The 16,132-nt window shown below is 44.3% G+C and overlaps 1 protein-coding gene across 1 annotated transcript in view; it reads left to right on the forward strand.

The window, feature by feature from the left end:
• Positions 1 to 16,132, forward strand: part of PTGS1 (prostaglandin-endoperoxide synthase 1) — an 82,510-nt gene that overhangs the window by 63,268 nt on the left and 3,110 nt on the right. The window contains exons 7-9 of the mRNA XM_069748545.1: positions 11,628 to 11,711; positions 13,606 to 13,852; positions 15,139 to 15,425. Coding sequence (XP_069604646.1) covers positions 11,628 to 11,711; positions 13,606 to 13,852; positions 15,139 to 15,425 — 618 coding nt within the window. The remainder of the gene's footprint in view (positions 1 to 11,627; positions 11,712 to 13,605; positions 13,853 to 15,138; positions 15,426 to 16,132) is intronic.

Raw genomic sequence — 16,132 nt, forward strand, 5'->3', positions numbered from 1 at the left:
GAAATTAACGTGGTGGTGTGTTTTCCTGGGTAATAGATGGAGGGGTTAAGAGGGGCAAGGTAGTTGGGGGTGGGGGATGCTTTACGGAAAGGATCCTTTATTGGCCATACGCGGTCAAGAGGGGGGGCTGTATGGGGCGCAGCTAAAAGGAGGCCCCCACATGACTGCGTTGCCATGGGAGCAGTGCAGTAGGTTTTCTTTTAAAAAATAAAGGTGTTATTGAGTAAAGGAGCCCGGGGATTGGAAGAGTAGGATTTGGGGTGGGGATTTATGCAAAAAGGGAGGTGGGGGCTTGGGAAAGTGCGGGAAAAGGGGAGATCAGTTACCTTAGACGGGCGAAGTGAGTCCCTCCCACCCTCCCTGTTTTAGCGGTTCTATGAGGCAACGTAGCTTTAGGCAAGATCGGCGAGTTCGTCAATTCTTAAGGTAAAAAAAAAAAAAAAAAAAAAGGGGTCTTTTGAATTATATTTCTTTTCTGTTGATTTATTGAAGGCAAGCATTCTGTATTATTGTCACAGTGGCGTTGGCGGGGGGTGGGGTTCTTGGAGTTGGTGATGATGCTGATAGGGTTGATCTGGCTTTTGGTACGGGCTCTGGACGGGGTGTTTACCTCGGGAGCTTTGTGGTTGGTATGCCCGAAATGGGTTACATGGTGCCCTCGAGCTGGTGGTTACGGCTGAGGGTAAATACGTGTTTTTTGTAAAAATTTTGGGTAGGCTCTCTGCCTATTATGAGCCAGATTTTTTAGCTCCAAGAGCCCCCCCCTCGAGGTTTTATATATTTACTGTTTACATGTTGTTATTTATGTATTTGTTTGTTAATAAAATGGCCGCTGTGGCCAAATTATCCAAAAAGAAATTAACGTGGTGGTGTGTTTTCCTGGGTAATAGATGGAGGGGTTAAGAGGGGCAAGGTAGTTGGGGGTGGGGGATGCTTTACGGAAAGGATCCTTTATTGGCCATACGCGGTCATGTAGTGATACACTACATATACTGAAGAGGAAAAAATCAAGCACTCAGCATAAAAAGAAATCCCATAAAACCAATCAAAGCAAGGATATAGTTATAAAAAATTGCTTTATTAATTAAAATTTAGACTATACCATACAATAGCAAAACAATGCATATATATAAAAAATGTATATAATGTATATTAGTATATATAATAGTGCCTGTAGTTAAACTGGTGTCATTTATGTAAATCTTGTGTCAGTCATATCATACCATATGGCCCATAAAAACAAAATTAGGGGGTAAAAATCGCAACTACTAAAAAACAAATGTGTCAAGTAAAAGCAGAAATCTGCAAAAAAATGGGAGTGTAAATATCACTCAATATAAATGTGCAAACAGTGCATACATGTGCAACAAGATGATACCGCTTTAGCGGCGACACACAATAAAGTGAATGAGCCAATATGAAATATAAGGGGACACTTACTAATGGTGTATAACTCCAATTCCAAGGACTACCAGTCACTGTCCAGGGCACCCCGACGCGCGTTTCGGACGCACGATCCTTCGTCAGGGGGTGTCACACTGAACGCACACCGCGATCTCCACCGCAGAAGCAGGGACCGCCAGGAGGGTGAGTATCGGCCTATATTCACCTGTCCCCGTTCCATTGCTGAGTGGCGCCATCTTCCCGGTCTTCGGTCTGTGGCCTTCAGTTCAGAGGGCACGATGACGCGCTTAATGCGCGCCGGCGCCGCCCTCTGACTGAACAGTCACAGCCAGGAGACCGGGAAGATGGCGGCGCTCAGCGATGGAACGCCGGACAGGTGAGTATAGTAAGTGCTGGGGGGGCCTGAGCTGGCGGTGATACCGGCACCTGACCCCCACAGCGCGCCGGTGTCCCCGCCTGCTCAGGCCCCCCCAGCACTCGGCGCCGAGCGGGTCAGAGGCAGTATGGGGACGCAGGATGGAGCAGCACATAACAGTATGGGGACGCAGGATGGAGCAGCACATAACAGTATGGGGACGCAGGATGCAGCAGCACATAAGGATGGGGACGCAGGATGGAGCAGCACATAACAGTATGGGGACGCAGGATGCAGCAGCACATAAGGATGGGGACGCAGGATGGAGCAGCACATAACAGTATGGGGACGCAGGATGGAGCAGCACATAAGGATGGGGACGCAGGATGCAGCATGAACATAAGGATGGGGACGCAGGATGCAGCATGAACATAAGGATGGGGACGCAGGATGCAGCATGAACATAAGGATGGGGACGCAGGATGCAGCATGAACATAAGGATGGGGACGCAGGATGCAGCAGCACATAAGGATGGGGACGCATGATGGAGCAGCGCATGATAGGATGGGGACGCAGGATGGAGCAGCACATAAGGATGGGGACGCAGGATGCAGCATGAACATAAGGATGGGGACGCAGGATGCAGCATGAACATAAGGATGGGGACGCAGGATGCAGCATGAACATAAGGATGGGGACGCAGGATGCAGCATGAACATAAGGATGGGGACGCAGGATGCAGCATGAACATAAGGATGGGGACGCAGGATGCAGCAGCACATAAGGATGGGGACGCATGATGGAGCAGCGCATGATAGGATGGGGACGCAGGATGGAGCAGCGCATGACAGGATGGGGACGCAGGATGGGAGCAGCGCATCACAGGATGGAAGCAGCGCATCACAGGATAGGGACGCAGGATGGAGCAGCGCATGACAGGATGGGGACGCAGGATGGAGCAGCACATACCATGATGGAGACAATATACCAATATAAATGCGGGTTCAATAGCTAGTGTGTGTGTATGTATATATATATATATATATATATATATATATATATATATATATATGTATATATGTATATATGTATATATGTATATATGTATATATGTATATATGTATATATGTATATATGTATATATGTATATATGTATATATGTATATATGTATATATATATATATATATATATGTATGTATATATATATATATATATACATTTATATACATTTATATATATATATAAATTTTTTTTTTTTGTGTGTGCCGAGCTGGCCTTCTTAATTATACCGTTTTGGTGCAGATATGATCTTATGATCGCCCATTATTACATTTTAATGCAATGTTGCGGTGACCAAAAAAACAATTTTCTTTTCTCATTACGCCATTTAGTGATCTGTTTATTTTTTTTATTTATTTTTTTTATATTGATCAGACGAATCTGAACTCGGCAATACCAAACATATGTATGTCTGGGTTTTTATTTTGAATGGGGCAAAACGGGGGTGAACGTAAAAAAAAAAAAAAAAATACGGCATTTTTATTTATTTTTTTTACTTTTGGCATCCTGCAATAGTCTCCATGGGAGACTAGAAGCTGCCATAATCCAATCGGCTCTGCTACATGCAGGCGTTGATCAGATCGCTTGTATGTAGCAGAATTGCTCACTTGCTATGAGTGCCAACCACCGGGCGGTGCTCATAGCTATCCGGCAGTGACAACCATGCAAGTCTGCTGGAGACCTCTGCTTGTCATGCCAACCCATTGTTAACCTGTCATCATGTGACCGATGGGCGGGATTTCTGGAACACTTGCCGGAAGTGCGAGTTTGTCGCTGTCATAGTTTGGCGGCAGCATTTAACAGGTTAACAGCCGCAGATGGATCTTGATTCCACCCGCGGCTGTTAGTCACATGTTAGCTGTTTAAAACAGCTGATGTATTCTGGGAAAGATGTGGGCTCAGTGCTAGAGCCCACATCAGAGGGAGGGAGTCCGACATCGGCGTACATTTACACCCGATGTCTGAAAGGGGTTAAAGTTGTAGGGACTTAACATTTCATCATTAGCAGCATTAATCCACTTCAGTATTTCATGGTCAGGTAGTTGTTGAATCTCATCGCATGACTGCATCTCTGGGTCAGGTGGTGTTTTGAGAAAGTAGGGTAGACACCCAGCTGGTATACCCTTGTTTGATCTTCACGATCTGACTTCAGCTTACCAAACATTTACATATTTTTTCCTATTTTGAGACTGCGATTACTTCAGCTAGACTAATCGTATGATGTCAAACTTGAGCTACACAAAGTTCTCATCAATCATTACATCTCTGCTTATTCTGACCTTGTCCATTTCTGGGTTTCAATGAAGCCCACCAGGAAAGCTTTTGCATGAGTTTTTCACTTGGTATGTTTTTTTCTTAAAGAAAATGTACAAATACTTTACTTCTGAGTATTCTGATGTGTTGTAGTTCAGGCTTCTTGCTGTTGTAGAAATTGCAGGAATGTGGGATGCAGTGATGCAGAAGAGGCAGAGCAAGCATTAACAGGTTTATTTACAGAGGAATACTCCACGCAGAGAGGAAAAGGGTCAAACAGTATAAATGGCAAAATGAAGTTGCCATATAAATGGCAAAATGACAGTTTGGTAGCAAGTGTGTCAGGAAGTCCTAACTCTGCAGATCCTGCTGTGAACTCAATAGCACCAGCAATGGCGGGTGCAGCGCTTTCTCCAGGATGGTACTGTAGTCGTTGGTCCATCTTCCGTGGACAGTGGTCAGTCTCCGGTACCTTCCACTGCCCCTAGTCCATATACTATAGTGGCCAAACAACGGTGAGGGCAACAGTCCTGTACGAGCCCAACGTGGCTCCTTAATTATCTTAGCTGGTGCAATCAGTTCAAAAGGGTCAGGGCAACTAACAGCTGGCAACGTCAGGGTGAAAGTGTCGGTCTCATATGCGGTCCTTCCTGGGCAGCGCGTATACGTCACCGGGTTCCCTGGTCATCACTGGACACATGCTGCACGTCCCGCTCTCTCTGGTCCCAGATGTTGATGGCGGAGGTTGGTCTGCGTGCCGCTGGTACTCCCGGGACGGAGCACTTCTCTCTTTGGATGCAAAACTCCCAGCTCGACTCTACTGTTCGGCACGACTCTCTGCTGGCACGACTCTCTTCTGGCATGGCTCTGCTCCAGTGGCACGGCTCTCTGCTTGTGACCGGGGCTCCTTCTATATGGCCTGTCACCACATCGGTACCCTCTGGTGGGGGAAGCAGTGCATGCCGCTCACCACTCTACTCTCTGCACTGCACTCCGCCAGCACCAGACTCCCCTGCTTCACGCACTTTCTCTTATTATGCTTCTGACGCTGTGCGCCCTTTTCAGGTTCTCCCCGCCCCCCTGGGACAGCAGGAAGCTCTGTCTCTCACTAAGGCTTCCCCCAGACTGCAGGGGAAGGTGCGGCTCTTTCAAGCTCCCCCCCCCCTCCCCCCGTAAACAGAGGATGCAGCCCTTTTAGTTCTGGACCCGGCACACAGGTACCCATGATCTCGTTGACCTCCTTGCACTGTTACATTGCTCATATGGCGTTTTCTCAGTAGCTTTACCTGGTAGTCAGCTTTTGAAGATGGCACACTGTCATGATTGCTTTGCCCCAATATGTTGGAAAAACTGAGTCAAATGGCATACTTTAAGGAAGTCCAAAATGAAGAAAAAAACAGAAGTGCACTCACCGGTCCTGAAAAACACCAATCCTTTATTTAGAACATGTGCAGGTGACAACAGGGAGAACGTGTGTGTGTATATGTATATATGTATATATATATATATATATATATATATATATATATATATATATATATATATATATATATATATATATATATAATTTATATTTATATTTTATTTTTTTTTACTGTACACACATTAATAGTGTTGTCATATGATGAAAGGCTGAATAGACTGTTCCAAGATGTCTTTGGCGTGGAGATAAGTAGTCTGGGTATATACCTGAAAAGATAAGGGATCTATGTATATTTAATAAATATATGTGCGCATAAAATAGTGGTTACTAGTTACAAAAGCCCCTGCGGGTGACTAGGCTATCGGCTGCTTTTTACCTGTTTTAAGAGACAAACATATACATGGATTCCCCAATATGATGAGCTGCTTATACAGCTATATATTGCGGCTGAATCAATTAAAGCAGAGTCCAGGAGTCACAAGTCACGGTGGAATATAATAATATAGTTTGTAAAGAAAGGCTACTTAGCTATCCAATTTCTGTTATGATCCTGGTAGCTGTGTGGTGGAATCTTCTGCGCACGCCGTCCCGGCCGGTGACGGGCGTGCGCCTAGTAGAAGATCTGTGCTGGAGGTAGAGAAGGACCTTTTGGATCACGTGGTGCTGCTCTTGGAGCGTACGGATCGTGGTGGGAGCCAATAATCTTTAACCAACGCATTTCGGAATTACTACGGATTCCTTCCTCAGGGTTCAAAAATTACTAATGACTTACGCACAGCCAAAGCTAACAGACAGTTCTCCATCCTCCTCCTTCTTGACCTGTCCTCTGCTTTCGACAGTCGATCACTGCCTACTGCTACAGATTCTTTCTTTTCTTGGCATCAAAGACCTTGCCCTGTCCTGGATTGACTCATACCTTTCCGACCGCACATTTAGCGTTTCCCACTCCCACACTACCTCCTCATCCCGCCCTCTCTCTGTTGGAGTTCCTCAAGGCTCTGTCCTAGGGCCCCTACTTTTTTCCATCTATACCCTTGGCCTAGGACAACTCATAAAGTCCCACGGCTTCCAGTACCACCTGTATGCGAAAGACACTCAGATCTACTCTCTGGCCCAGATGTCACCTCTCTGCTGTCCAGAATCCTGAAGTGTCTGTCAGCCATATCCTCCTTCACCTCTCGCTTCCTAAAACTCAGTGTAGACAAAACCGAACTCCTCATCTTTCCCCCATCTCACGTATCCCCCCTACCCGACCTATCTATTATGGTAAACTGAATCACGCTCTCTCCCATACCTGAAGTTCGCTGCCTCGGGGTAACTATGAACTCTGCCCTGTCCTTCAAACCGCACATCCAAACTCTTGCCACCTCCTGTCGCCTCAAACTCAAAAATATTGCCAGAATCCGTTCCTTCCTCAGCCCACAATATACCAAAACTCTTGTGCATGCCCTCATCTCCCACCTCGATTACTGCGACACCCTCTTCTGTGGCCTCCCTGCTAACTCTCTTGCACCACTCCAGTCTGTCCTCAACTCTGCTGCCCGGCTAGCCCACCTCTCTCCTCGCTACTCCCCTGCTTCTCCCCTCTGCAAATCCCTCCACTGGCTCCCAATTCCCCAACGAATCCATGATCTACAAAGCCATCCACAACCTGTCCCCTCCCCTATATCTCTGAACTAATCTTCCAATAGCTTCCCTCTTGTAATCTCCGATCCTCCTAAGACCTCCTACTCTCCTCCACACATATTCGTTCCTCACACAACCGCCTCCAAGATTTCTCCCGAATATCCCCCATCCTCTGGAATTCCACGCCTCAACACGTCCGATTATCCACCACCCTCGGATCCTTCAGACGGAACCTGAAAATTCGTCTCTTCAAGAGAGCCTACAGCCTGCAATAACTGAGCCGCCTCGCCATCGCCAGAGCCGCCGCCTCTCCCCTACCTTGTCTCTTCCCCACTATCCCATAGAATGTAAGTCCGCAAGGACAGGTTCCTCTCCCCTCTGTACCAGTCTGTCACTGTAAACCTGTTTACTGTAAACAAGATCTATAATTCTGTATGTAACCCTTTTCTCATGTACAGCACCATGGAATTAATGGTGCTATATAAATAAATAATACATTACTGAAACAGTGCACCCGAGTGTCCTTATACCAGGCATATACGGCACAGCAGCGGCAAGTAGCTGTGGAGATTTTGGGTTTTCAAACAGCAGTGGTGCCGTGTTATCTTTTCTTCATTTTTCATACTTTAAGGAAGTGTCTGTCCTTTTCACTACACCATTTTGTTCCTGGTTGTATGATACAGTGGTCTGAAACACTATTAAATTTTTTTTTCCTTAATGCTTTGTCTCATTGCTTGTATGTTCAGCTCCTTTATCTGCAGAATTTTTGGCATTCTCCCAAATTTGTTATATACTCCAGTGAGATATCTTTAATTTATTCTGTGAAGCCGACAACTGTATATATATTGCATAATTTCTAAATGTGAGACAATATACCTTCTTTCCAGGAGTTTGAGTACTCCTTGGACCACAAACGTGTATTAAGTCCAGAACTTGTCCTGATATTGTAGTACTATTCTTAGTTTAAGGATTTTCTTGACATTTTTTTCCATTTAAAGGGAACCTGTCACCCCGTTTTTTCAGATTGAGCTATAAATACTGTTAAATAGGGCCTGCGCTGTGCGTTACTATAGTGTATGTAGTGTACCCTGATTCCCCACCTATGCTGAGAAATACATTACCAAAGTCGCCATTTTCGCCTGTCAATCAGGCTGGTCAGGTCGGGTGGGCGTGTTCACAGCGCTCTTTTCTTCCCCAGCTTTCCGTTGGTGGCGTAGTGGTGTGCGCATGTCCAAGTTCCGAATTCCCTGCGCGCACGTGAAGACACAGCGCGCGATCTGCGCTGTCATCCCTTTCATCGGTGGGGGCGGCCATCTTCCTGGGGCTGCGCGTGCGCAGATGGTGCTCTGCTGCACGGGGCTTCAGGAAAATGGCCGCGGGATGCCGCGCGTGCGCACAAGAGATCGCGGCGGCCATTTTCCCAAAGCCAAGTTTGCATCTCGGCTTTGGGAAAATGGCCGCCGCGATCTCTTCTGCGCACGCGCGGCATCCCGCGGCCATTTTCCTGAAGCCCCGTGCAGCAGAGCACTCTATCTGCGCATGCGCGGCCCCAGGAAGATGGCCGCCCCCACCGATGAAAGGGATGACAGCGCAGATCGCGCGCTGTGTCTTCACGTGCGCGCAGGGAATTCGGAACTTGGACATGCGCACACCACTACGCCACCAATGGAAAGCTGGGGAAGAAAAGCGCGCTGTGAACACGCCCACCCGACCTGACCAGCCTGATTGACAGGCGAAAACGGCGACTTTGGTAATGTATTTCTCAGCATAGGTGGGGATTCGGGGTACACTACATACACTATAGTAACGCACAGCGCAGGCCCTATTTAACAGTATTTATAGCTCAATCTGAAAAAACGGGGTGACAGGTTCCCTTTAAGACCACTTCAAGTGCTTCTCACAAAATTAGAATATCATCAAAACGTTAATTTATTTCAGTTCTTCAATACAAAAAGTGAAACTCCTACATTATATAGTCATTACAGAGTGATCTATTTCAAGTGTTTATTTCTGATAATGTTCATGATTATGGCTTACAGCCAATGAAAATCCAAAAGTCATTATCTCAGTCAATTAGAATGATCAAAAAACACGTACAAAGGCTTCCGAATCATTTTAAAAGGTCCCTTAGTCTGTTTCAGTAGCTCCACAATCATGGGGAAGATACTGACTTTACAGATGTCCAAGAGGCAGTCACTGACCCACTCCACAAGGAGGGGAAGCCACAAAAGGTCATTGCTAAAGCAGCTGGCTGTTCAGAGTGCTGTATCCAAGCATATTAATGGGAAGTTGAGTGGAAGGAAAAAGTGTGGCAGAAAAAGTTGCACAAGCAACTGGTATAACTGCAGCCTTGGCAGGATTGTTCAGAAAAGGCCATTCAAAAATTTGGGAGATTCACGAGGAGTGGACTCTGCTGCTGGAGTCACTGCTTCTAGAGCCACCACACACAGAGGTATCCCGGACATGGGCTACAAGTGTCACATTCCTTGTGTCAAGCCACTCATGACCAATAAACCATGCCAGAAGCATCTTGCCTGGGCCAAGGAGAAAAAGAATTACTGTTGCTCAGTGGTCAAAGGTGGTGTTTTCAGATCAAAGTAAATTTTGCGTTTCGTTTGGAAATCAAGGCCCCAGTCTGGAGGAAGAGTGGAGAGGCCACAATCCAAGCTGCTTGAGTTCTAGTGTGAAGTCTCCACAATCGGTGATGGTTTGGGGAGCCATGTCATCTGCTGCTGTAGGTCCATTGTGTTTTTTATCAAGTCCAAAGTCAGCCAGGAAATTTTAGAGCACTTCATGCTTCCCTCTGCCGACAAGCTTTTTGGAGATGTAAATTTCATTCTCCAGCAGGACTTGGTACTTTTGGCAGTGTGGACAGGTGGCAATACTTGGTTTAAAAACAACAGTATCACTGTGCTTGATTGGCCAGCAAACTCGCCTGACCTTACCTCAGAGAATCTATGGATATTGTCAAGAAGATGACACCAGACCCAACAATGCAGACGGGTTGAAGGTAGCTATCAAAGCAACCTGGACTTCCATAACATCTCAGCAGTGCCACAGGCTGATCTCCTCCATGCCACACTGTATTGATGCAGAAATTGATTCCAAAGGAACCCCAACCAAGTTTTGAGTACATTTACTGAACATACATTTCAGTAGGCCAACATTTTTAAAGTAATTTTTCAAGCTCTTATTATAAAGTATTCTAATTTACTGAGATAATGAGATAATACACTTTTTGTATTGAAGAATTGAAATTAACTTTTTGATATTCTAATTTAGTGAGAAGCACTAGTTGTAGTACATTTCATTGTCTGATAACACAAATCAACTAATACCATCAGCAAGTTATTTTTCAACAAACTATCGTATCGCTTCTGGGTCTCTGTGCACCATGCATGTGTCATACATGGATACAATTCTTGTGGTGTTCATGCTTGGCAGTGTATACACTTTCCTTGAATTTTAGCTGGTACAACTCCTCTTTGATTTTTTTTTTCTTTTTCCTTCTGAATTCATATACTGACAAATGGCCAATATCACTTTTTCTGAGTTACTTTGCTCAAGGTTAGAGAAGTTTCTGTCATTAGTCATATGACTAGTTGCCTCAGAGTCTATACATCATGCATGCTCTGATGTACTTGTGTTAACAGTACACGCAGCTTCAGTACTTGAAGTGTCATATTATTCAGTAATGGCACTTTTACCCCTTTGATTTTGCTTCTTCATTTGGTTCATTATAGCTTTCCAGACTCTGCAGGCAGTCTCTAGGTGCCCTGATTGCAGACAAAATGCTCACGTATTTCCTTCAAAATACTTTTAATCTTCTTCTTTCTTCTTTCTTCTTTCTTCCCACTGCTGCTTATACTCATCTCAGCTTTCCTTCGACATACTCCAATGTAACTCGTAACTACACTAAATGCACGCCTAGATTATAAGTGTCATAGCGTTCTGATAGACTTGGTAGTACAGCAACATAGAAATCCTTTAGCTATTCCCCAAGGTCCCTAAGGCTCTCCACAATTTCTAGAGTATTTATGGAATCCTGCATATCTTGGCCCTTATTTAAATGTGAAACGGCAAAATATGTTCATCTATCTGAGGGAGATGTGCATTTTCCTTTTTTTTTTGCTCTTTACAAGCAACAGAACACTATTGTTGGAGGCAAAAACTCATGCACTACTAAACCGTAGTAAATAGTTTTTGCAATATTTCAAATAAGCATTATTCCAACAGTTATCGGGACCACACACACTTTTTTTTTTTTTTTTTTTTTTTTTTTATGGATAAATGTTTCATAGTCGGTGATGCTGAAAGTTCATCTGGTATTTGTGATCACTCTTCTGTGTAGGCGGTCTGCTTTGACACAGATCTATTAGCTTGCTTTATCTGGCCATTTTATCCTCCTGTTAACACTGCAGTTTCACAATCTGATGGAGCATAATATGGTGCTTCTCCTAATTGGTGGCATCAGTATGATGAATCGCTTGCTCATCTCTTCTAGGTTGACCTCAGCCACGTATATGGAGATACTTTGGATCGGCAACATACTCTGCGACTCTTCAAAGACGGCAAATTAAAGTATCAGGTCCGTATAATAACTCTCTGCTGGTTACTGGAGGGGATTCTGGATTTATGACCTAATGTACAGGTTTACAGTACCTGACAATATTAAAGTGTGGGAAAAAATGCTGCAAAGTACAGTTTTAAAAATAGGAGTGTTGGCTTTTATCAGTTGATCTGTTGGCCACTTAACTGCATGTCATTAATGTTTTGATTTGACCTCTCTTTATGCAATACTGCACCGATTCCTCTAGATGCGTTTGGAGGACCAATCGCAGATCTTGTTCTGTATAGAGAAGGTTCAAAACATCTCAAAGAAAGAGGCAGAGTGCCTTCACAAACTACAAGTATATCTAAAAGAATTGAGGGGTTTTGTTTTGCCTTAGTTCCTTGTTCTAAATGCATATCGAGGCATGTTCCACCCCGACCCACCTCTCAATACGTGGATATAGCTTCCCATGGAAAGACTAGATGCAAAGTCAGGCCTGGGTCCTGCTCTGCCCCAATCTAGTGAGGCCTGCAGGCACATGGTAAGGTGAAATACTAGAGTAGGGTACACCTGGTTGCAGTGAGATGGCTTTTATACTTAAATTTATTTTATTTTTTTTATTATTCCTCCTATCAAAATAGGGTCAACTAATTATCCCTTTAAATTTACTTACTGCGGGGTTTCTGCACATTTTATTTATTTATTTACTAGATGGTGGCCCGATTGTAACGCATCGGATATTCTAGAATATGCATGCCCACGTAGTATATTGCCCAGCCACGTAGTATATTGCCCAGCCACATATGTAACAGGTTAAAAAATAAAAAAGAAACCTATACTCACCTTCCGAGGGGCCCCTTGTAGTCCTGGCGCCTGTGTGCGGTGCATGCGGCTGCTTCCGGTCCCAGGGTTAGTATGAGCACAGGACCTGTGATGTCGCCGTGACGTCATGGCAGGTCCTTCTCGCATAGCATCCTTAGCACCGGAACCTACCACTTGCACTGCTGAAGACAGCGCCACGTCGAAGGGGGAGAATAAAGTTTTGTTTTTGTTCTTTTTTTTTTGTTTGTTTTTTTTTAATTATTTGTAACATTAGATCTTTTTACTATTGATACTGCATATGCAGCATCAATAGTAAAAAGTTGGTCACACAGGGTTAATAGCTGAGTAACTGGGGTGCGTTACACCGCGCTCCGGTAACGCTGGCATTAACCCTATGTGAGGACTGACTGGATGACTGGAGGGGAGTATGGAGCGGGCACTGACTGCGGGGAGGAAAGAGCAGCCATATTGCCGCCGGGCTGTGGCCGTCGCTGATTGGTTGTGGCAAAACGCCCAATCAGCGACTTGGTTTCCATGACACAGAGGCCGCGACCAATGAATATCCATGACAGACAGACAGGACAGACGGAAGTGACCCTTAGACAATTATATAATAGATTTTATCCCAGGTTCTGTCTAACACTTCTAGTTTTAAAACTGATCTCAAGTAATGTGTGCTTTATGTAGAATGTACACAATGGGGGAGTTTGGTGAACTTGGTGGTGGTGGGAGTTTGGTGAACTTGGTGGTGGTGGTGGGAGTTGGGTGAACTTGGGAGTTGGGTGAACTTGGTATATACAAGGTACATGAATTTCAGAATTAAAAGAATTTTATATTTTAAGGTGTCCAGTTTAATTATAAATTCCCCCATGCTTCAAAAAAACTGTTACACACTAATCTTTTCAAGTCAGATTGAAAAGTTCTCCCCCCTTAATGCAATAGACTTACAAGCCCTGGGCTAAGTGCCGTCATGATGGCGCTTGTTTTTATGCATACGTATTGCGGTGTTTGCACACAAAAAAAAAACTAGAGGAAAATGGTTTGAACATTTACTTGTAACATTTGAGCTAAAAAAAACCCTTTTTCTTCATGGGTCTTTGTACTTCAGATAATAAATGGAGATATGTATCCACCAACAGTGGTTGATGCTCCGGTTCACATGATCTACCCGGACACTATTCCCAATGAGAAGAGGTTGGCTATGGGACAGGAGGTCTTTGGTCTTCTCCCCGGACTAATGATGTACGCAACCATTTGGCTTCGTGAGCACAATCGGGTGTGTGAGGTCCTAAAAAAGGAGCATCCCGTGTGGGGTGATGAACAGTTGTTTCAGACTGCAAGACTTATCCTAATAGGTAAGCAAGAAAACCATCCTGTCAATAGTCTAAATTGTCGCCACGCATCAGCATCATGCACATCTAAAGTGGTTATTTAGGATGAAAAATGTTTTTTTTTTTTTTTTTTTTTAGATAAAGTGCAACCACGTCAAGGTGTACCTTTTTAATAAGGACGGTATCAAACCATTAAGTCCAACCTCCCCATGTGCCCCCTGAATGGGGAGGGAAATGTAAGCCAGACGTAGCTCACAATTAATTAAAAGTTTGTATGGGAAAGATGGGTAGGTAAGAGTGCTGAGCACTATAGGGGGCCACCCCCCCCCCACCCCATCCAGATGTACTGAGGGGGGAAAACAGCAAAAATGGGGCTCACACACATTTAGGGTTTGTGCACCTGTACATTAAGTACTAGGTGGCCAATATGCATGCATGCATGCATGCATACACACTCCAGCTAATGAATACATGAAGAGATGACATACAGTGGTTGGGGACCATCCATATTTAGGTACACCTTGACATGGTTGAAGGCTTTTGCACTCTTAGATATAATTTTTTTTTCTTAATCCATGTACCTTACATTTTTAAATGTTTACAGCAATATTGGAGTTCATGTATTAGTTGCAGTGTGCTGATACATCGTGTATGTATATATGCTTACTGTATAACATGTCCTATAGCAACAATGAAGGATTTATGTACTGCAACATTTACTCTGGATCTTACCAGTTGGGATAGCCACTCTCCTTTTTTCAATATTAAGTGTTTGGTTCCCTTAATTCCACTTTGTTCGCCTAGGTCAGCTTCATCTGGGGACATCATTCCACTTTGCAGACTGCACACACTTCCACAGACAGAAATTTATTTTTCTAACAGATTAAGACTGCAATGGATAAGGTTTTTTTTTTTTTTTTTAATGCTGTAAAAAACTTTGCAAGAGTATGTGATAACACATCAGAAATGATGACTTAAGGTGGGTAATCCCTCAAGGCAGGGCATTTTGGAGCTCTGTCTTGGTAAATGGTTTTTAATGTGTTTACCAGTTATAGTGCCAACGCGCCAGAAAACTCTCAAAACTGGTTCAAGGGAAGCCAAATGACTGAGGAGATTAACTGGGAAGAGCCATGCAGGGGGGGGGGGGGAAGTATAATTAAGAAGGAAATCTCAACAATTTGGACCCATCTAGATAAAAGGGAATGTCCAGTCTAGAACACAAAGTGTATCACAACTGCTAAACTAGACTAGAAAGACCTTAAACAATTTTGGGGTCTGTAGGACTAAACTTTTTGTTTTTTCTTTTGTAGGAGAGACCATTAAGATAGTAATAGAAGACTATGTTCAACACCTCAGCGGGTATTACTTAAAGCTGAAATTTGATCCAGAATTGCTCTTTGGCGTCCAGTTCCAGTACCGCAACAGAATTGCTGTGGAGTTTAACCAGTTGTACCATTGGCATCCCCTCATGCCGGACAGCTTTAACATTTCCGGACAGGATTACAGCTATAGCAGCTTCATCTATAACACAACAATGCTCACAGATTACGGGGTGGAAGCTCTGGTGGAGTCCTTCACAAAGCAGATAGCAGGAAAGGTAAACTGTGACTACACTACTTATCCGATGACTGCACCAATCGGCAGATACACAATGGTCATTTCCAACTACAAGTTGACTCATACCTTGCTGATTGCTGGGGGGGGGGTTGACCTATGGAACTAAAAAAATATCTTTAATTCTTTCAGTTAATGTAGCGGTAGGGTGCATATGTCTTGGCTTCTTGTCATGGGGTACTTCACAGCCCTGTAACTGGGATCGATTGAGGTTCTGGATGGGTAATTTGCCCAGTTAGGAATGGCGTTTCATCAGACTGTCCTACTGACTGAGGGGTCCGGCCTTATTAAGAACATGAATGTGCTCAACTAAGCTGAGCATGCATGTGTAATGGGTGGTAGAAATTAACGACTCTTGGCCAAGGTCTACGACCTTCTCTTCACCAACTTGTAACTAGTGGACAAATTTGCCATCACCAGTGATCCTACACTATAGAAATTAGTGTTCCTCTAGGGCAGAGAAATTTAAATTACTAATTCTCCCACTCGGCATTGCCTTTTCAACATCATTCACCTTTTTAAAGAGGTTTTCCAGCTATCCACAGGGATGTATGATCACTGAGGGTTTGATGTCGAGAAAACAAGAGTCCACTGTGTGAATGGTGGTGCGGATGCTTGAACATGTCATACCAAGAGCAAAGAGGTGAATGTAAGCAAGTCCCAGTTGTTGAGCATACTCATCATGGCTCT

Source organism: Ranitomeya imitator, chromosome 2, assembly GCF_032444005.1.
Source record: "Ranitomeya imitator isolate aRanImi1 chromosome 2, aRanImi1.pri, whole genome shotgun sequence".
NCBI lineage: Eukaryota > Metazoa > Chordata > Amphibia > Anura > Dendrobatidae > Ranitomeya > Ranitomeya imitator.